At 42.6% G+C, this 23,118-nt stretch overlaps 1 protein-coding gene across 3 annotated transcripts in view; it reads left to right on the top strand.

Moving 5' to 3' along the window:
• ZHX3 (zinc fingers and homeoboxes 3) overlaps window positions 1-23,118 on the top strand; it is a 136,177-nt gene that overhangs the window by 101,197 nt on the left and 11,862 nt on the right. For all 3 annotated transcript variants that reach the window (XR_002734858.2, XM_023227928.2, XM_023227927.2), the window contains exon 3: window positions 8,614-11,623. Coding sequence is in view for 2 of the 3 variants with exons in the window: in XM_023227928.2 (XP_023083696.1) it covers window positions 8,764-11,623 (2,860 nt within the window). In the remaining variant the exon portion in view is untranslated. The remainder of the gene's footprint in view (window positions 1-8,613; window positions 11,624-23,118) is intronic.

The raw sequence follows: 23,118 nt of genomic DNA, 5'->3' as shown, positions 1-23,118 counted from the left end.
ATGCCCAGAGATGTTCATTTCACTGTCACCCATGAGATTGGCATGCTTTTCAACAGGAGGGGTGGATAAGTCAAACCCATTGTGCTAGATTATTAGGTAGCTATTAAATGTAGTAATTATCAAGCTTGTGTAACAAAAACGTTTATAACGTAGTGTTTGGTGAAAAAAGCACAAGTGTGTGCTCACTGTGATAAAAATATGTGTAAAATATCCGGACTAAATGAGAAGGTATACAAAGTTACAGATTTATTACATTTTATTTAAATTACATTTTATCTTTATAATTAAAAATTAATTAAAAAATGTGTGCATATTTCACATTGGTGGGGGAAGGGATGACAAGTTGTTAGAGTGGGTTTATGTTTACCCTCCCCTTCAGATTTTTAAAAATCATTTTCATTATCATGATTGTGAAAGTTAGGTTTATAAATCTAAAAAAAAAGTAGCCATGTTTGTTTACTGAGAATTTAAGTAGAGGTATTTTAATTTTCTTTACATTTTTATATCAAATCCAAATACTGATAACTTGATTTTAGTATTAGAATTACTATTGTTTTGGTCATTAGAGCATTATAATTTGCTAAAACGAAAAGTAATAATGATGATTGTCATTATATATTAGTAATAGGGCTCACAGAAGCCCTTTTCTCATGGCGTTCTGTGAAACAAATTATTATTATTTTCTTTTTGAGGTATCAACTCTTTAATTTAGGTCTTTTATATATAAAACCATTGATTTTGTTTTCAGGTTAGTTTTCTGCCTTAGCTGTTTTCTTTCTTAGCATTTTAAAAGTGTGAAGTCAATCTGTTTTATTAAAAGTTCAATACATCTAAATTCACAAGTAAGAGATGTTATGTAATGTCTGGATAGTGTAATGATTATTTGTTTCTGGTTTCCTCTTCTTTCTCCTTTCCTTTCTTTTTAAAAAATACTTAAAAGCATATGTGAAGATTACTTACGATTCTTTTTGGTTATTATACCTTAAGTTCTAGGGTACATCCGTATACATGTGCCATGTTGTTGTGCTGCACCCATTAACTTGTCATTTACATTAGATATATCTCCTAATGCTATCCCTCCCCCCACCCCATGACAGGCCCCGGTGTGTGTTGTTTCCCCACCCTGTGTCCAGGTGTTCTCATTGTTCAATTCCCACCTATGAGTGAGAACATGCAGTGTTTGGTTTTCTGTCCTTGTGATAGTATGCTTAGAATGATAGTTTCTAGTTTCATCCATGTCCCTGCAAAGGACATGAACTCACTCTTTTTATGGCTGCATAGTATTCCATGGTGTATATGTGCCACATTTTCTTAATCCAGTCTATCATTGATGGACATTTGGGTTGATTCCAAGTCTTTGCTATTGTGAATAGTGCTGCAGTAAACATATGTGTGCATGTGTCTTTATAGCAGCATGATGTATAATCCTTTGGGTATATCTCCAGTAATGGGATGGCTGGGTCAAATGGTATTTCTAATTCTAGATCCTTGAGGAATTGCCATACTGTCTTCCCCAATGGTTGAACTAGTTTACAGTCCCACCAACAGTGTAAAAGTGTTCCTATTTCTCCACATCCTGTCCAGCACTCTCTCCACATCCTCTCCAGTACATCCTCTCCTGACTTTTTAATGATCACCATTCTAACTGGTGTGAGATGGTATCTCATTGTGGTTTTGATTTGCATTTCTCTGATGACCAGTGATGATGAGCATTTTTTCATGTGTCTGTTGGCTGTATAAATGTCTTCTTTTGAGAAGTGTCTGTTCATATCCTTTGCCCACTTTTTGATCGGGTCGTTTGATTTTTTCTTGTAAATTTGTGTAAGTTTTTTGTGGATTCTGGATATTAGCCCTCTGTTAGATGGGTAGATTGTAAAAATTTTCTCCCTTTCTGTAGGTTGCGTGTTCACTCTGATTGTGGTTTCTTTTGCTGTACAGAAGCTTTTTAGTTTAATTAGATCCCATTTGTCAATTTTGGCTTTTGTTGCCATTGCTTTTGGTGTTTTAGTCATGAAGTCCTTGCCCATGCCTATGGCCTGAATGGTATTGGCTAGGTTTTCTTCTAGGATTTTTATGGTTTTTGGTCTAACATTTAAGTCTTTAATCCATCTTGAATTAATTTTTGTATAAGGTGTAAGGAAGGTATCTAGTTTCAGCTTTCTACATATGGCTAGCCAGTTTGCCCAGCACCATTTATTAAATAGGGAATCCTTTCCCCGTTTCTTGTTTTTGTCAGGTTTGTCAAAGATCAGATGGCTGTAGATGTGTGGTATTATTTCTGAGGGCTCTATTCTGTTCCATTGGTCTATATCTCTGTTTTGGTACCAGTACCATGCTGTTTTGGTTAGTGTAGCCTTGTAGTTTAGTTTGAAGTCAGGTAGTGTGATGCCTCCAGCTTTGTTCTTTTTGCTTAGGATTGTCTTGGCAATATGGGCTCTTTTTTGGTTCCATATGACCTTTAAAGTAGTTTTTTCCAATTCTGTGAAGAAAATCACTGGTAGCTTGATGGGGATGGCATTGAATCTATAAATTACCTTGGGCAGTATAGCCATTTTCACTATTGATTTTTCCTATCCATGAGCATGGAATGTTCTTCCATTTGTGTGTGTCCTCTTTGATTTCACTGAGCAGTGGTTTGTAGTTCTTCTTGAAGAGGTCCTTCACATCCCTTGTAAGTTGGATTCCTAGGTATTTTATTCTCTTTGAAGCAATTGTGAATGGGAGTTCACTCATGATTTGGCTCTCTGTTATTGGTATATAGGAATGCTTGTGATTTTTGCACATTGATTGTGTATCCTGAGACTTTGCTGAAGTTGCTTATCAGCTTAAGGAGATTTTGGGCTGAGACAATGGGGTTTTCTTTTCTTTTCTTTTTTTTTTTGAGACAGAGTCTCACTCTGTCCACCAGGCTGGAGTACGGTGGCGCGATCTCGGCTCACTGCAAGCTCCGCCTCCTGGGTTCACGCCATTCTCCTGCCTCAGCCTCCCTAGTAGCTGGGACTACAGGCACCCGCCACCGCGCCCGGCTAATTTTTTGTATTTTTAGTAGAGACGGGGTCTCACCGTGGTCTCGATCTCCTGACCTTGTGATCCGCCCGCCTCGGCCTCCCAAAGTGCTGGGATTACAGGCGTGTGCCACCGCGCCCGGCCGACAATGGGGTTTTCTAAATATACAGTCATATTGGCATCTGCAAACAGGGACAATTTGATTTCCTCTTTTCCTAATTGAATAGCCTTTATTTCTTTCTCTTGCCTGATTGCCCTGGCCAGAACTTCCAACACTGTTTTGAATAGGAGTGGTGACAGAGGGCATCCTTGTCTTGTGCCAGTTTTCAAAGGGAATGCTTCCAGTTTTTGCCCATTCAGTATGATATTGGCTGTGGGTTTGTCATAAATAGCTCTTACTATTTTGAGATATGTCCCATCAATACCTAGTTTATTGAGAGTTTTTAGCATGAAGGGCTGCTGAATTTTGTTGAAGGCCTTTCTGCGTCTATTGAGATAATTATGTGGTTTTTGTCTTTGGTTCTGTTTATGTGATGGATTACGTTTATTGATTTGCATATGTTGAACCAGCCTTGCATCCCAGGGATGAAGCCAACTTGGTCATGGTGGATAAGCTTTTTGATGTGCTGCTGGATTTGGTTTGCCAGTATTTTATTGAGGATTTTTGCATCAATGTTCATCAGGGATATTGGTCTAAAATTCTCTTCTGTTGTTGTGTCTCTGCCAGGCTTTGGTATCAGGATGATGTTGGCCTCATAAAATGAGTTAGGGAGGATTTCCTCTTTTTCTATTGATTGGAATAGTTTCAGAAAGAATGGTCCCAGCTCCTCTTTGTACCTCTGGTAGAATTCGGCTATGAATCCATCTAGTCCTGGACTTTTTTGGTTGGTAGGCTATTAATTATTGCCTCAATTTCAGAACCTGTTATTGGTCTATTCAGGGATTCAAATTCTTCCTGGTTTAGTGTTTGGAGGGTGTATGTGTCCAGGTTTTTATCCATTTCTTCCAGATTTTCTAGTTTATTTGCATAGGGGTGTTTATCGTATTCTCTGATGGTGGTTTGTATTTCTGTGGGATCGGTGGTGATATCCCCTTTATCCTTTTTTATTGCGTCTATTTGATTCTTCTCTCTTTTCTTCTTTATTAGTCTTGCTAATGGTCTATCAATTTTGATCTTTTCAAAAAACCAGCTCCTGGATTCATTGATTTTTTGAAGGGTTTTTTGTGCCTCTATCTCCTTCAGTTCTGCTCTGATCTTAGTTATTTCTTGTCTTCTGCTAGCTTTTGAATGTGTTTGCTCTTGCTTCTCTAGTTCTTTTAATTGCCATGGTAGGGTGTCAATTTTAGATCTTTCCTGCTTTCTCTTGTGTCCATTTAGTGCTATAAATTTCCTTCTACACACTGCTTTAAATGTGTCCCAGAGATTCTAGTATGTTGTGTTTTTGTTCTCATTGGTTTCAAAGAACATCTATTTCTGCCTTCATTTTGTTATGTACCCAGTAGTCATTCAGGAGCAGGTTGTTCAGTTTCCATGTAGTTGAGTGGTTTTGAGTGAGTTTCTTAATCCTGAGTTCTAGTGTGATTGCACTGTGGTCTGAGAGACAGTTTGTTATAATTTCTATTCTTTTACATTTGCTGAGGAGTGCTTTACTTCCAACTATGTGATCAATTTTGGAATAAGTGTGATGTGGTGCTGAGAAGAATGTATATTCTGTTGATTTGGGGTGGAGAGTTCTGTAGATGTCTATTAGGTCTACTTGTTGCAGAGCTGAGTTCAATTCCTGGATATCTTTGTTAGCTTTCTGTCTCGTTGATATGTCTAATGTTGACAGTGGGGTGTTAAAGTCTCCCATTATTATTGTGTAGGAGTCTAGGTCTCTTTGTAGGTCTCTAAGGACTTGCTTTATGAATCTGGGTGCTCCTGTATTGGATTCTTATATATTTAGGATAGTTAGCTCTTCTTGTTGAATTGATCCCTTTACCATTATGTAATGGTCTTCTTTGTCTCTTTTGATCTTTGTTGGTTTAAAGTCTGTTTTATCAGAGACTAGGATTGCAACCCCTGCTTTTGTTTATTTTCCATTTGCTTGGCAGATCTTCCTCCATCCCTTTATTTTGAGCCTATGTGGGTCTTCACATGTGAGATGGGTCTCCTAAATACAGCACACTGATGGGCCTTGACTCTTTATCCAATTTGCCAGTCTATGTCTTTTAATTGGAGCATTTAGCCCATTTACATTTAAGGTTAATATTGTTATGTGTGAATTTGGTCCTGTCATTAGGATGTTAGCTGGTTATTTTGCTCATTAGTTGATGCAATTTCTTTCTAGCATTGATGATCTTTACAATTTGGCATGTTTTTACAGTGGCTGGTAGCAGTTATTCCTTTCCATGTTTAGTGCTTTCTTCAGGAGCTCTTGTAAGGCAGGCCTGGTGGTGACAAAATCTCTTAGCATTTGTTTGTCTGTAAAGGATTTTATTTCTCCTTCACTTATGAAGCTTAGTTTGGCTGGATATGAAATTCTGGGTGGAAAATTATTTTCTTGAAGAATGTTGAATATTGGCCCCCACTCTCTTCTGACTTGTAGAGTTTCGGCCAAGAGATCTGCTGTTAGTCTGATGGGCTTCCCTTTGTGGGTAACCTGACCTTTCTCTCTGGCTGCCCTTAACATTTTTTCCTTCATTTCAACTTCGGTGAATCTGACAATTATGTGTCTTGGAGTTGCTCTTCTCGAGGAGTATCTTTGTGATGTTCTTTGTATTTCCTGAATTTGAATGTTGGCCTGCCTTGCTAGGTTGGGGAAGTTCTCCTGGATAATATCCTGCAGAATGTTTTCCAACTTGGTTCCATTCTCCCCATCACTTTCAGGTATACCAGTCAGATGTAGATTTGGTCTTTTCTCCGTATTTCTTGGAGGCTTTGGAGTCTTTGTTCATTTCTTTTTACTCTTATTTCTCTAAACTTCTCTTCTTGCTTCATTTCATTCATTTGATCTTCAATCAGTGATACCCTTTCTTCCATTTGATCAAATTGGCTACTGAAGCTTGTGCATGCATCACATAGTTCTCGTGCCATGGTTTTCAGCTCCATCAGGTCACTTAAGGACTTCTCTACACTGTTTATTCTAGTTAGCCATTTGTCTAATCTTTTTTCAAGGTTTTTAGCTTCTTTGCGATGGGTTCAGAAATCCTCCTTTAGCTCAGAGAAGTTTGTTATTACCAATCATCTGAAGCCTTCTTCTCTCAACTCTTCAAAGTCACTCTCCGTCCAGCTTTGTCCTGTTGCTGGTGAGGAGCTGTGTTCCTTTGGAAGAGAAGAGGCACTCTGATTTTTAGATTTTTCAGCTTTTCTGCTCTGATTTCTCACCATCTTTGTGGTTTTATCTACCTTTGGTCTTTTATGATGGTAGCGTACAGATGGGGTTTTGGTGTGGATGTCCTTTCTCTTTGTTAGTTTTCCTTCTAACAGTCAGGACTCTCAGCTGCAGGTCTGTTGGAGTTTGCTGGAGGTCCACTCCAGACCTGTTTGCCTGGGTATCACCAGTGGAGGCTACAGAACAGCAAATATTGCAGAACAGCAGATGTTGCTGCCTGATCCTCCCTCTGAAAGCTTTGTCTCAGAGGGGCACCTGGCTGTATGAGGTGTCAGTCGGCCCCTACTGGGAGATACCTCCTAGTTAGGCTACTTGGGGGTCAGGGACCCACTTGAGGAGGCAGTCTGTCCGTTCTCAGATCTCAAACTCCATGCTGGGAGAACCACTACTCTCTTCAAAGCTGTCAGACAGGGACGTTTAAGTCTGCAGAAATTTCTGCTGCCTTTTGTTTAGCTATGTCCTGCCTCCAGAGGTGGAGTCTACAGACGCAGGCAGGCCTCCTTGAGCTGCGGTGGGCTCCACCCAGCTCAAGCTGCTGGGCTGCTTTGTTTACTTAAGCCTCAGCAATGGTGGATGCCCCTCCCCCAGCCTCGCTGCCGCCTTGCAGTTTGATCTCAGACTACTGTGCTAGCAGTGAGCAAGGCTCCGTGGGCTTGGGACTCTGCGAGCCAGGCACGGGTATAATCTCCTGGTGTGCCGTTTGCTAAGGCCATTGGAAAAGCGAAGTATTAGGGTGGGAGTGTCCTGATTTTCCAGGTACCGTCTGTCACAGCTTCCCTTTCCTAGGAGAGAGAGGGAATTCCCCGATCCCTTGTGCTTCCTGGTTGAGGTGATGCCCTGCCCTGCTCTGTGGGCTGCACCCACTCTCTGACAAGCCCCAGTGAGATGAACCTGGCACCTCAGTTAGAAATGCAGAAATCACCCGTCTTCTGCATCGTTCACGCTGGGAGCTGCAGACTGAAGTTGTTCCTGTTCGGCCATCTTGGAACCTCCCTGTGAAACAGTTATTACAATTACTTTATACATAAGTAAATGAATGAACTCAGCTTTTGAAGTAAGTTTCAAAGAGCGCTTAGCATAGTGGCTCATGCCTGTATTCCCAGCACTTAGGAACGCCAAGGTGAGAGGATTATTTGAGCCCACGAGTTCGAGACCAGCCTGGGCAACGTGGTGAGAGACCCTCCCTACTACTTTTTTTTGTCTCTACAAAAAAAAACTAGACAGGTGTGTTGGCACATGCCTGTAATCCCAGCTACTCGAGAGGCTGAGGTGGGAGGATCACTTGAGTCCAGGAGGTCAAGGCTGCAGTGAGCCATAATCGCACCTCTTGCACTCCAGCTTCGGCAACAGAGGGAGACCTTTTTTGAAAAAGTAAAATACATTTCAAAGAGCTCAGAGATGTAATAGTTTTTTATGAAACAATAAAGGTACCTAAAAAAATAATGAAGAAAAAGCACAGTTACAAGGTCAGGCACTCAAGGTGAGACCACACTTTGAGTTCTTGTACACAGATAGAGAATGTACAGCTTGCTGGGCCACAAAGTGGTTCTGTGGATTCCCTGACCGTCTGAGCTTCGGTTTCATCTGAGTAACAGTGATCTGGGGTATGTACAGCCAGTAACTGTAAGGTGATCGCTTTTCTGTGGCCTGGAATAAGTGTGGCAGGCAAGGAAAGGCCACAGAGGCCTGGCTCTTAGAGCAGCCAGTCTTCCCAGGCACCCCCGCCCACCCCACCCCTTCCGTTCACATACTGCAGCTAACTTGGTCCCTGGGCCTGGCTTGGAAGAGACAGAGGCGTCATCTTGTTCTCTTATGTGGGAAGGCTATGAAAAGAAAAACCCATGTTGGTCCAAAATATAAACAAGAATTACACTAGAATCTTTTGTTCTCACTCTGACATGGTCAGAATTAATTTGGAGGTCCAAAAAGAGTGTGTTTTTGTTTTTTAATCTGAGTTACTTAATGCAACGATATGTAGTGGGTGGTGGGAAAGAAACAAAAATACGTTGCTTAAGTTTATCAGTTGTTATTGGACCATCCCCAGGTCATTCTTCAGGGTCCAGTTTTTGTCATTGGAGGTTCTTAACTCAGACTTCTCCTCCAAGTTGCTGATTGAACTTACTGTGAAAATACCTAGATGGTAGAAGGCAAGCAGTGGAATATCTCTGGGTATCTGAGAAATATACAGAAAGCACTTAAGAGAACTTAATCATTTTTTTCTCCCTTTCCTTAGATTGAATAGGGAAAACCTGCTTTCTGCAAACAACTGAAAAAGCTGCACTTAGAAACTGTTTCTTTGGCCGTCATCGAGAAGCCGGAACTTGTATTGTGAGGCCCCTGATGGGACAAGCTCTCAACTGCTGATCACCCAGTGATTGTCACCATGGCCAGCAAGAGGAAATCCACCACACCATGCATGATCCCAGTGAAGACGGTGGTGGTGCAGGATGCCAGCATGGAGGCCCAGCCTGCTGAGACCTTGCCTGAAGGACCCCAGCAGGATCTGCCCTCAGAAGCACCTGTTGCCAGCAGTGAGGCAGCGCAGAACCCCAGCAGTACTGATGGCTCTGCACTGGCCAATGGGCATCGGAGCACTTTAGATGGCTATTTATATTCCTGTAAATACTGCGATTTCAGATCCCATGATATGACTCAATTTGTGGGACATATAAACTCAGAGCACACAGACTTTAATAAAGACCCAACTTTTGTATGCAGTGGGTGCAGTTTTCTGGCAAAAACCCCTGAGGGGCTTTCCTTGCACAATGCCACGTGTCACTCCGGGGAAGCCAGCTTTGTGTGGAATGTGGCCAAGCCAGACAATCATGTGGTTGTGGAGCAGAGCGTCCCTGAGAGCACCAGCACTCCTGACTTAGCAGGTGAGCCCAGTGCCGAAGGGGCCGATGGACAGGCAGAAATCATCATTACCAAAACTCCAATCATGAAGATAATGAAAGGCAAAGCTGAAGCCAAAAAAATTCATACACTCAAGGAGAATGTCCCTAGCCAGCCTGTGGGTGAGGCCTTACCAAAGCTGTCGACTGGAGAAATGGAGGTGAGAGAGGGGGACCATTCCTTCATCAATGGGGCAGTTCCAGTCAGCCAGGCATCTGCCAGCTCTGCAAAAAACCCCCATGCTGCCAATGGGCCCCTCATAGGAACAGTGCCAGTTTTGCCAGCTGGCATAGCACAGTTCCTCTCCCTCCAGCAGCAGCCCCCAGTGCATACCCAACACCATGCCCACCAGCCACTGCCCACAGCCAAGGCCCTTCCCAAAGTGATGATCCCCCTGAGCAGCATTCCAACGTACAATGCAGCCATGGACTCTAACAGCTTCCTGAAGAACTCCTTCCACAAGTTCCCCTACCCCACCAAAGCCGAGCTCTGCTATTTGACTGTGGTGACCAAGTATCCAGAAGAACAGCTCAAGATCTGGTTCACAGCCCAAAGGCTGAAGCAGGGGATCAGCTGGTCCCCTGAGGAGATTGAGGATGCCCGGAAAAAGATGTTCAATACAGTCATCCAGTCTGTGCCTCAGCCCACAATTACGGTTCTAAATACCCCACTCGTCGCCAGTGCTGGCAATGTACAGCATCTCATCCAGGCCGCTCTCCCAGGTCATGTTGTGGGGCAGCCAGAGGGTACAGGAGGGGGACTTCTGGTCACTCAGCCATTGATGGCCAATGGGTTGCAAGCAACAAGTTCCTCTCTCCCCCTCACGGTGACGTCTGTGCCCAAGCAGCCAGGTGTGGCCCCCATTAACACTGTGTGTTCGAATACAACGTCAGCTGTGAAGGTGGTCAATGCAGCCCAGTCGCTCCTCACGGCCTGTCCCAGTATAACTTCCCAAGCCTTCCTTGATGCTAGCATCTACAAAAACAAGAAATCTCATGAACAACTGTCAGCTCTGAAAGGGAGCTTTTGTCGGAACCAGTTCCCAGGGCAGAGCGAAGTTGAGCATCTCACCAAAGTGACGGGCCTCAGTACCAGAGAGGTGCGGAAATGGTTCAGTGACCGTAGATACCACTGCCGGAACTTGAAGGGCTCCAGAGTGATGATGGCTGGAGATCACAGCTCCATGATCATTGACTCTGTACCAGAGGTGTCCTTCTCCCCATCATCCAAGGTCCCTGAGGTAACCTGCATCCCGACAACAGCCACACTAGCAACCCACCCTTCTGCCAAACGACAATCTTGGCACCAGACTCCTGACTTCACACCAACCAAATACAAGGAGAGAGCCCCTGAGCAGCTCAGAGCCCTGGAGAGCAGTTTTGCACAAAACCCTCTTCCTCTTGATGAGGAACTGGACCGCCTGAGAAGTGAAACCAAAATGACCCGACGAGAAATTGATAGCTGGTTTTCAGAGAGACGGAAAAAAGTGAATGCTGAGGAGACCAAGAAGGCCGAGGAGAATGCCTCTCAGGAGGAAGAGGAGGCTGTTGAGGATGAGGGTGGAGAAGAGGATTTGGCCAGTGAGCTAAGGGTCTCTGGTGAAAATGGCTCTCTGGAAATGCCCAGCAGTCATATCTTGGCAGAGCGCAAAGTCAGCCCCATTAAAATCAACCTGAAGAACCTGCGGGTCACTGAAGCCAATGGCAGGAACGAGATTCCAGGGCTGGGTGCCTGTGACCCTGAGGATGATGGGTCAAACAAACTGGCAGAGCAGCTCCCAGGCAAAGTGAGCTGCAAAAAGACTGCCCAGCAGCGGCACTTGCTGCGGCAGCTCTTTGTCCAGACACAGTGGCCAAGCAACCAGGACTATGACTCCATCATGGCCCAGACGGGTCTGCCGCGGCCGGAGGTGGTGCGCTGGTTTGGAGACAGCAGGTACGCACTGAAGAATGGCCAACTCAAGTGGTACGAAGACTATAAGCGAGGCAACTTTCCACCAGGTCTACTGGTCATTGCCCCTGGCAACCGGGAGCTCCTGCAGGACTATTACATAACACACAAGATGCTGTATGAAGAGGACCTGCAGAACCTCTGTGACAAGACTCAGATGAGCTCCCAGCAGGTCAAGCAGTGGTTTGCTGAGAAAATGGGGGAGGAGACCAGAGCCGTGGCAGACACAGGCAGTGAGGACCAGGGCCCTGGTACTGGTGAGCTCACAGCAGTTCACAAAGGGATGGGTGACACCTATTCAGAGGTGTCTGAGAACAGTGAGTCGTGGGAGCCCAGTGTCCCTGAGGCCAACTCAGAGCCCTTTGACACATCGAGTCCCCAGGCTGGACGTCAGCTCGGTAAGGAGTCAACAGGGGTCATGACTATCCTGTGTGGGTAAGGGGAGGATGCACTTATGGTTGGGTGCTGAATTTACTGCACAGGGGCATCTGCTGTCTCTAAGACTGCCTGGCAGCAGCATTAACTGCCTGGCTGCTTCAGAGGACAACTAGCAGCAGGAGCCATAGGAACATAATATGATAAATGGTTGAGAGCTGTTTTTTGTTTCATGTGTTTTTAAAAACCTGCGCAGGGGAAGGAACATGGTGACCCTAAAGGGTCCAAGCTTTTCTAGCCATTTCTTAGCAATAGGAAACAGGTTAAAACATCCTCTGAGTCAGGCAGATCCACAGCCACTGGGTAGGAGAGAGCAATAGGACATGAGTTGAAATTCAGCTCAAATTGATGAACAAAAGGAAAGAGAGCCTTTAATTGTCCTTAGATACATAATGTGCTTTTTTCCAATGATGAAAGTCTTGTGTTTCTCTCGTTATTCCTGATGTAGAAGAAATGTTTATTATAATGGAAAATCACCTTCCTTCTTTGACACATATGGAATCAAAGGCTTGAATTTTGTTCCTCAGTTTCTCTAGATCATACTCAAAAGCAAAATGTATTATAGAAGGTTATTTTTATTTAAGACATAGTTTTGAAGCCACAGACAAGTCATGTTATTACGTGTTGATTTTCTAGGTTCCTGGTCACTGAGTTCTCAGCCTCTCCCTTCCCTCCTTACCCTTTGACATTTGTGTTCTCATTAGAGACCCCATCAGAGGGCAGCCAGAAGCTCAGGTGAGAGCCAGGAGGGCGGAGTGTTGTAGAAGCTGAAGGGATTGGGGGTTCCAAAATGGCAGCGTTGCTAGTTGAGTTGGCAGTGGTGGGAGGGGGTACAGGAGACAGTATCTGTGGTGTTGGGCAATGTGATGGTTCCCTGGTGACTTTGGCATGAGCTGCCTCAGTGTGGGGCCTGGTGTTTGGCACCTCATCCCCAGGGCCAACCGTAGTGCCCTGTCCCGCAGAAATCCCACAATTTCCTGGATGTTGTTCCATTGTTTCCGTACAATAGCCAACCGTTGTTGTTTGTTTATTTTGGCCTGGCAAATCCCAGCTCCTCCACCCCAGTTGCTTTCTACTTAGGATGTCTTAAAAAGGACAAAATTCTTTTTCTTTCTCTGAATATTTTAAATTCATTTGAACACAACAATTTGAAACATAGTTATGCTGTTGTTTATTTACTCAGTTAAGGAAAAAGAGACTTCCTTGTTGGCCCATAATTTGGTGGGGTGGTGGGGGCGGGGAGTACCACGTCATCCATCGGTTTAGCATTTGCAGAAAGCCTATTCTTCTCATGTTCACATACTAAGGCAAAATCCAGTTCCACAAAGCCCACAGTGAGAGCAAACACCTGGTGGAGCCTAAAGTCACTAGTCAGCAGTTAGGGTTGGAGTACACAGGGCCACTGGCTCCCTTATGGCCTCGTCCAACTCCAGACATGTTTTCAGTAGGGCAAGAGTACAACAAAACACTCCCCTCCTTTGGGGCCCACAGCTCACAGCTTACTTTATAAAGTAGCTGATGGCACACCCTGGAGTCAGAACAACAGGTTTTTACGGCTGGTTTGACCTTTTTATAATGCAGAGCAGGTAGTCTCTCCTGCAAGTCTTGTCCAAGTTGCTAAATTGGCCATTATGTTATACCCAGCTCTGTGCTTCTTGTGATATACCAGTAGGCCAGGGTGTCATGCTCAAGAGAGATGAGGATATTTGAACAAGTGTATTACAAAAGCTGACATAGAGAATGATGTTATGGAAGATGGCAGTAGCAGCACCAGGAATCCTTTCCTCCACCAAAACAATTGAACTGGCAGTAATTGTCTCAAGCAACTGTTTTAGGACTCAGAAGTCTAGTTGAACTCTTGCAACATCCAGGGAAGAGCTTGATGGAGAGGCTTATAAATTTTGATGGGTTTTTTTTTTGTTTCACATAGCAGCATCCCCAAGCTCTGCAGCAGGCAACTGTGGAAGATGTTCCTGGTGCAGACTGTTGGTGCCAGGGTGGGCAATAACAACTTTGTCCTCCAAAAGTCAAGGTTTTGTGGCCAGGTGTGGTGGCTCATACCTGTAATCCCAGCACTTTGGGAGGCTGAGGTGGGTGGGTCACTTGAGGTCAGGAGTTTGAGATTAGCCTGGCTAACATGGTAAAACCCCGTCTCTATTAAAAATACGAAAATTATCCAGGCATGGTGGTGTGCGCCTATAATCCCAGTTATTTGGGAGGCTGAGGCAGGAGAATCACTTGAACCTGGGAGGCAGAAGTTGCAGTGAGCCAAGATGACACCACTGCGTTCTAGTCTGGGCAACAGAGTGAGGCTCCGTCTCAAAAAAACATATATATCAAGTTTTTATGTTTTGATTGCTGATTACTACATTTAATCACTGAGGGGGCCAGTGCAGAGGCTGATCATTATCTCAGCTCCCTTGGGCAGAAGGAGCTTTCTAGCCACAAGGGGTTTTAAAGAGACAGTACCTATTTTTTTTCTTTATTCCTCCTTTTGGCAAGCCAGATATTTAAGGAAATCTTAGGTCACTGGTTAACCACAGAGATACCACAACAGAAACTTCACTGACCCCATACCGCAAGGAATACACACTTCACAGAAATAGTTGGAAAAGTCACAAATAGTTGGCTCTAGCCCTCAACAAGCAAAAATCAACAATCTCTGAGGCATGAGAGAATTAGATTCTCAGTTACCACAATGTGATACTCATAATGTCCAGTTCTCAACAAAAAATTACAAAACATAAAAAGAAATAGAAAAATATGGTCTATTCACAGGAGAAAAATTGACAGACACCATCCTTGAGGAAGGCCATTGGGATTATTACCCAGAGACATTAAACCATCTATCCTAAGTACGTTCAATGAGCTAAAGGAAACCATGGACAAAGGACTAAAGGAAATCAGGAAAACCAGGCATGAACAAAATGAGAATATCAATATCAATAAAGAGATAGAAATTATAAAAAGGAACCAAACAAATTCTAGAGCTAAAATGTATAATCCCTAAAATGGAAAACATACTAGAGGGATTCAACAAAGATTTGGGCATGCAAAAGAAGAGAAGAGTGAATTTGAAGAGAAAATAATTGAAATTATCCAGAGGAACAGAAAGAAAAAAATACATAGAAAAAACACCTGAGAGAACTGTGGGACATCATCAAACATACTAATATACTGATATATTCATACAGTTATTATATTCATTAGTATATTCATACTAATATACTCATATAGGAATCCCAGAAAAAGAAAAGGGATAGAAAGAATATTTGAAGAAATAATGATAGAAAATTTCCCAAACCTGGTGAAAGACATGAATCTACACATCCAAAAAGCTAATAAAATCCAAGCAGGATGAACTCAGGTCCACAGCAAGACATATTAGAATTGTCAAAACCTAAAGACAGGATTTTGAAAGCAAGAGAGAAGCAACTCGTCACATACAAAGAATTTTCGACAAGATTAACAGCCAATTCATCAAAAACCTTGGAAGCCCAAAGGCAGCAAGATGACATATCTAAAGTCGTGAAAGAAAAATAAACCTCTAAACCAAGATTTCTATATATGGCAAAACTGTCTTTCAAAAATGAAAGAGAAATCCAGACATTTCGAAATAAAATTGAAGGAGTTATTACTAGTAGACATGCCCTAGCAGAAATGCTAAAGGGAGTCCTTCAGGCTGAAATGACAGGATACTGAACGGAAACTTGAAGCCACAATAAAAATTAAAGGGCAGTAGTTAAGATAACTTTAGAGGTAAATATAAGAGCCAGTGCTATTGTACTTTTGGTTTATAACTTTTTCTTTGTGCTTTATAATTTAAAAGACAAATTCATTAAAAAATTATAAATCTATATTAATGGGCATAGAATGTAGTAAGATGTAATCTGTGTAATAAAACAAATTAGCGCATTGCAAACAGAATCAAAACAGTACATTATGAACAAATAAATACAAGAGGAAGTAGTAATGGAATTGAGGAATCAAAAACATTAAGACAAATGAAAAACAAATAGCCAAATGGCAGAAGTAAATCCTTGATCAGTAATCACATTAAATGTAAAGGGATTTAGCTCTTCTATTAAAAACAAAGATTGTCAGATAGGAGTAAAAAAAATAAAGTGTTTATATGCTGTCTTAAGAGACTCATGTTAGATATAAGGACACAAGGAGGTTGAAAGTAAAAGGATAGAAAAAGATACACTTAGAAAATAGTAACCATATGACAGCTGAGGTGGCTATATTATCACTAGACAAAATCTATTTTTTCCTGGAGAAAAAAATATATATAATGTATAGTAAATATATGCAATTATGTATTTTATATATATTATATATAACTTGCATGTTATATATGTGTTAACATATGCATGTTATATATATTATATATAAAATATATAATTTAGAATTAGCCAGCCAGACTTAGCTGAGATAATCCCAGTTTTGTTGGCAACATAGAAAGCATTGTAATCAGGAGCCAGTTGAACGTATGCCTTCTTCTCTCCATCAGTCCTGATCAGTGTGTTGACTTGGATCACATCAGTGTCATAGAGCTGCTTCACAGCCTGTCTGATCTGGTGCCTTTTGGATTTTAACATCCACAGTGAACACAGGTGTATTGTTGTCTTCTGTCTTCTTCATGGCAGACTCAGTGGTCACTGGTCAGTGAGAACTTGGTGATGGCATAGTGGTCAAACTTATTTCTCCTGGTAGTGCTCTTCTGAGGATACTGAGGCTGCCTTTGGAGTCATAATGTCTTGGCCACAGGAAGGTGGGTGATGTGTGGATCTTTTTTTTTTTTTTTTTTTTTTGGGGGGGGGGGGGGGGGGGTGGGGTTTTTTTTTTTTTTTTTTTTTTTTTTGGGGGGGGGGGTGGCTATGTGGATGCCTTTCAGCACTACCTTCTTGGCCTTCAAAGTCTTCACTTTGGGATCAGCTTTAGGAAAGCCAAGAGCTTCCTTCTTCACCTCCAGTGTGCTCTTTTGAAAAAGGCACACAAAATAAACTTTAAATCAAGAAAGGTTACAAGAGACAAAGAAAGATATTATATTGATAAAAGATATACTATATATCTCTAACAGGACTCCAGAACATGTGAAACCAAAATGACAGAATTAAAGGGAGAGAGATACAAAAATAGTTGGAGACTTTAATACTCTATGTCTAACAATGGATATAGAAACCAGATAGAAGGACAGTTGGGAAACAGAGGATTTGAACAACACTCCAAGCAAATTAGACGAAATAGACATAAACAGAATACCACCCAACAACAGCAGAATACACAGTCTTCTCAAATTCACATGGAATATTCTCCGGGATAAACTATATGTTAAGCCATGAAACAAGTGTTAATAAATTTTTAAAAACTGAAATTATACAGAGTACATTTCCAATTTCAGTGGAATGAAACTAGACATTGAAAATAGAAAACTGGAAATACACAAATATGTGGAAATTAACACATTATTTAAAAACTAGTGGGTCAAAGAAGAAATCATAAGGGAAATTAAAAAATACCTTGAGACAAATGAAAACACAACATACCAGAATTTATGGCGCATAGTGAGAGCAATCCTAAGAGGTAAATCTGTAGTAAGTGCATACATTAAAAAAGATTATCTCATGCTGGGCGCAGTGGCTCATGCCTGTAATCCCAGCACTTTGGGAGGCTAAGGTAGGTGGATCACCAGAGGTCAGGAGTTCGAGACCAGCCTGGCCAACATAGTGAAACCCTGTCTCTACTAAAAATACAAAAATTAGCTGGGCATGGTGGCAGGCGCCTGTAATCCCAGCTACTAGGGAGGCTGAGACGAGAATCATTTGAACCCAGGAGGCGGAGGTTGCAGTGAACAGGCCGCACCATTGCACTCCAGTCTGGGCAACGAGCGAAACTCCGTCTCAAAAAATAAAAAATAAAACTCAGTTGGGCATGGTGGCTTGCACCTATATCCCAGTGCCTTGGGAGACCAAGGCAGGAGAATCACTTGAGGCCAGGAGTTTGAGACCTGCCTGGGTAACAAAGTAAGATCCTGTCTCAGCAAAAAAAGTAAAAAAAAATTAGCCAGGTGTGGTGGCATGTTCTTGTAGTGCCAGCTACTCAGGTGTCTGAGGTGGGAGAATTGTTTACCAGGAGTTTGGACTTATAGTGAGCTATGCTTGCACCACTGCATTCCAGCCTGGGTGACAACGTGAGACCCCATGTCTTAAACTTTTTTTTAACGATCTCGAATCAGTAACCTAAATGTACACTTTACAGAACTAGAAAAGAGCAAACAAAATCCAAAGTTACCAGAAGGAAGGAAATAAAGGTTAACGAAACCAAAAGTTGGTTCTTGAAAAAACAAAACTGACAAACCTTTAAATAAGAATGAAAGAGAAGACTTAAATTACTAACATCAGAAAGGAAAGAGGGGATGTTACATTTTCACATGAATATATTTTCACAAGAATAGAAGAGACTACTATTAACAGTTATGTGCCAATAAATTGGGTAACCTAGATGAAATTCCTAGAAACCCACACTCTCCCAAAATCAACTGATGAAGAAATAGAAAACCAAAGTATATCAATAATTGGTAAGAAGATTGAATCTTTTATCAGAAACATTCCAACAGTGAGAAGTCTAGGACCCAGGTGAATTCTTCCCACATATTGAAAGAAGAATTAACACACCAGTTCTCCTCAAACTCCTCCAAAAAAATTGAAGAGGAGTAAACGCTTCTTAACTCATGAGGTCACCATTACCCTGACACCAAAGCAAGACAAGGGCACTACAAGAAAAGAAATCTACAGACTAATATCCCTTATGAATATAGATAAGAAAATCCCCAACAAAATAGCAAGCCAAATTCAGCAGCATACTAAAAGGATTATACCTCACGACCAAGTGGGATTTATCCCTGCAATGCAAGGATTGCCTGGCACATGAATATCAATGTAATACACCACATTAAAAGAATAAAGAGAATAAAACACATCATCCTAATTCAAGCAGAAAGAGCATCTGACAAGTCAACATGCTTTCATGACGATAAACATTCAAAAACTAGGAATATGACAATATGATAAAGATTGTATATGAAAAGCCCGCAATTAACATCATACTCAACAGTGGTGAAAGACCGAAAACTCTTCCCCTAAAATCAGGAATGAAATAAAGATGCCCACTTTTGCCACTTCCGTTCAAAACAGTATTGGAAGTTCTAGCCAGAGCAGTTAGGCAAAAAAATAAATAAATAAATAAAAGTATCCAAGTTCGAAAGGAATTCCGAAGTAAAATGATCTCTGTTCACAGATGACATGGTCATATATGTAGAAACTTGAGGCCGGGTGCAGTGGCTCACGCCTGTAATCCCAGCACTTTGGGAGGTCAAGACAGGCAGATCACAAGGTCAAGAGATCGAGACCACGTTGGCCAACATGATGAAACCCCGTCTCTACTAAAAATACAAAAATTAGCTGAGCATGGTGGCACACGCCTTTAGTCCCCGCTACTAAGGAGGCTGAGGCAGGAGAATCACTTGAGCCTGGCAGGCGGAGGTTGCAGTGAGCCGAGATCGTGCCACTGTACTCCAGCCTGGTGACAGAGTGTGACTCCTTCTCAAAAAAACAAGCAAAAAACTTAAAAACTTGAATCCACACACAAAAAAAAAATGAACTTGGCAAAGCTGCAGGATATAAAATCACACAAAAAAAATCAGTTGTATTTAGCTGGGCACAGTGACATAACTGTAGTCCCAGCTACTTGGGACGCTGAGGCAGGAATTTAAAAAATGGTATCATTTACAATGGCATCAAAAAGAAAAAGTGCTTAGGAATAAATTTAACCAAGGAAGCAAAAGAAGTGTGTCTTGAAAACTACAAAATGTTGCTTGAAAAACATTAAAGACGACCTAAATAAATAGAAAAATATCCCATGTTCATGGATTGACATTAAGATGTAGATACAACCCAAAGCCAACTACAGAGTCAATGTAAAAGCTATCAAAAGCATAGTCACATTTTTACAGAAATAAGAAAATTCAGGAAGATCCAACCAAAATGGCTGACTAGAGGCATTTTGTACTCACCTCTTCCATTAAGAACAAAAATAGAGAATAATCACACTTTGAATAGATTATCCAAGACAGAACACTGGAAATCACAGAAAAGAGACAGGAAATAAGGAATGAAAAAGAAGCAAGGCAGCTTGTTCAGCTGGGATTGGTGGGGAACTGAGTGAGACCCCCTAGCATGGGGAAAAGGTAAGTGAGAGACCCTCAGTGCTCCACATTTCTACCATGAAAGGATTCTGCAGTTCTAGCCATGGGAGAGCTCCTCAGCCCTTGCAGTCCCTGAAATTTAACATGCGAGGTGTCAGGAGATAGTTCAATGGCACTACTCCAGAAGGGAGCTTGCACTGGGTCCCCCACACTTCCTGAGAACTAAACAGCTACAGCAAGATGCCATTTAAAGCCCAGTCCCCAAAAGACTGTACACTGTCCTGGAGTCCCTGCGTGCCAGGGCTGAGGTGTAAGAGAACTGCAAACTGTTTTCCCCAGAGCTGAGGTGCAAGTGACTGTGAGTTACTGCAGCTGAGGCTGAAGCACTACAAGGCATATGCTCTTGCTGTTGTGGCTGAGGCACAACCATGGTGCCAGCTACCATAGCAGGGGCTGAGGCACCAGTGCCACTGGAGCTGAGTGAGATGTGAGTGGCACATGCATTCCCCACTGGCCAGCAACCCCGTGCTCCTCAATGGAAGGCAGTAGTACAACGCTGCCACTCCCTATCCAAGCATTCTGAAGGTGGCCTAGAGATTGCCCTGCCCCTGCCCACCTTGGTTGGCAGCTGCACACATCAGAGGGAGCCTGAGGATTAGACTGCCCAGTCTAGCCCACTACCATTGGCACCTGAATGCTCTTTTTGGGTGCCTGAGGTTGTTGGGGCTTACCCACCTGGCTACTACTACCTGTATGTACTATTTGTGGGCCTGGAGAATGGGCCGCCCAGCCTGTTGCAGCCACTGCCAACACAAGCACATATCACTTGGGACCCAGAGGGTCATTTCAACACTGTCACTGCCATCTCCCATGCCACACCAGCTGCCCAGGGGCCTGAGAACCTGCCCACATGCCTGGGAACTGCTGCCACTACTGACATCCGAGTAAGCCACCTGAAAGCCCATGAATCAGCTTGCTTGGACCCACTAACACTGGTGCCATTGTATGCTGCTCTGGGGTCCAAAGACAGGCATGCTTAGCCCACTGCTGCTACCACTGGTGCCTGGAGAATGGCCCACCTGGCATTCCAGTCCTTAGCAAAATTTTACCATAGCTTCCACTAATAACTACTGAGCCACTGAGGAAATCACAGACACCACTGAGGCTATTTATAGCCAAAGAAATCATGCAGAGACTACACTACTGCACATACCAAGAATCAAAGCCAAAGTGTCCTACCCAGCGGACACCATAGATACGTCTAGGAAAAAGTCCTCCCCTACAAATGGAAATGCAGAAAATTGGAAGAAGCAGCTGTTACACTGGATGTGCAGATATCAACATAAGGACACAAGAAACATGAAAAAGCAAGGAAATATGATACCTCCAAAGGAACACAATAAATTTCCAGCAAAAGATTCCAATGAAAAATAAACTCTCAAAATCCCAGAAAAAGAATTCAAATTTTTGAGTGTAAGGAAGCTCAGTGAGATGTAAGAGAATGTGAAAAAGAAATAAAAACAATTTGGGAAATGAATGATAATTTTTATCAAAGAGATATGTGTCATAAGCAAATTCTGGAACAGAAGACTTCATGAAACAAAATACAGAATACAATTGAAAGCTTCACGAGGTCAGGAGATCAAGACCATCCTGGCTAACACGGTGAAACCCCGTCTCTACTAAAAAAAATATACAAAAAACTAGCCGGGCGAGGTGGCTGGCGCCTGTAGTCCCAGCTACACGGGAGGCCGAGGCAGGAGAATGGCGGGAACCCGGGAGGCGGAGCTTGCAGTGAGCTGAGATCTGGCCACTGCACTCCAGCCTGGGCGACAGAGTGAGACTCTGTCTCAAAAAAAAAAAAAAAATTTGAAAGCTTCAACAATATATTAGATCAAGCAGAAAAAAAAAATCTTAGAGCTGGAACACAGGTCTTTTGACATAACTCAGAAATAAAAAAGAATAAAGAAAAATGAGCAAAGCCTTTGTGACATATGGGACACAATAAAGCAACTATATATCTAAATTATTGTGATCCCAGAGGGTTAAGAGAAAATGAAAGAGTGAGAAAACCTGTTTAATGAAACAATAGGTGAAAAACTTCCCAAATCTCAAAAGAGATTTAGACATCTAGATATAGGAGGCCCTGATAGCCCCTAAACAGATACAGTGCAAAAAGGTTTTATCCATGGCATATTATAGTCAAACTGTCTAAAGTCAGATGATTCTAAGGACAGCAAGAGAAATGTGTCTAAGCAACTATAAAGGAAGCCCCATCAGACTAACAGTGGATTTCAGCAGAAACCTTGCAGATCAGGAGAAAATGAGATGATATATCAACAGGGCTGAAGGGGAAAAAAAGTAAGCCAAGGATACTATGTCTAGCAAAATTATTCTTCGTAAATGAAGGAGAAATAAAGTATTTCCAAGACAAGCAAAAGCTGAGAGAATTTATCACCACTAGACTGGCCGTACAAGACATGCTCACAGGAGTCCTAAACATGGAAGTGAAAGCACAACATTTAACATCATGTAAAACACACGAAAGTATAAAACTCACTGGCGGGCCAGGCGCGGTGGCTCAAGCCTGTAATCCCAGCACTTTGGGAGGCTGAGACGGGCGGATCACGAGGTCAGGAGATCGAGACCATCCTGGCTAACCTGGTGAAACCCCGTCTCTATTAAAAAATACAAAAAAACTAGCCAGGCGAGGTGGCGGTCGCCTGTAGTCCCAGCTACTGGGGAGGCTGAGGCAGGAGAATGGCGTAAACCCAGGAGGCGGAGCTTGCAGTGAGCCGAGATCCAGCCACTGCACTCCAGCCTGGGCGACAGAGTGAGACTCCGTCTCAAAAAAAAAAAAAAAAAAAAAAAAACTCACTGGCAAAAGCAAAGCAAACACACAGATGAGGAAAAGACTCAAATGCTACCACTACAGAAAACCACCAAACTACAATGCCAAACAAAAAGGAACAAAATATACATAAAACAATCAGAAAACAACAGTATAACAATAATAGAACCTCACATGTCAGTAATCCTTGGGTGGGCATGGTGACTTAATGCCTGTAATTCCAGCACTTTGGGAGGCCAAGGTGGGCAGATCACCTGAGGTCAGGAGCTTGCGACCAGCCTGGCCAACATGGTGAAACCCCATCTCTAAAAATACAAAATTAGCCAGGCATGGTGGCACATGCCTGTAATCCCAGCTACTCGGGAGAGGCTGAGGCAGGAGAATTGCTTGAATCCAGGATG

Source organism: Piliocolobus tephrosceles, chromosome 20 (genome assembly GCF_002776525.5).
Source record: "Piliocolobus tephrosceles isolate RC106 chromosome 20, ASM277652v3, whole genome shotgun sequence".
Classification (NCBI taxonomy): Eukaryota; Metazoa; Chordata; class Mammalia; order Primates; family Cercopithecidae; genus Piliocolobus; species Piliocolobus tephrosceles.
Note: the sequence above shows the minus strand (reverse complement) of the source record. Positions and strands in the feature narration are given on the sequence as shown.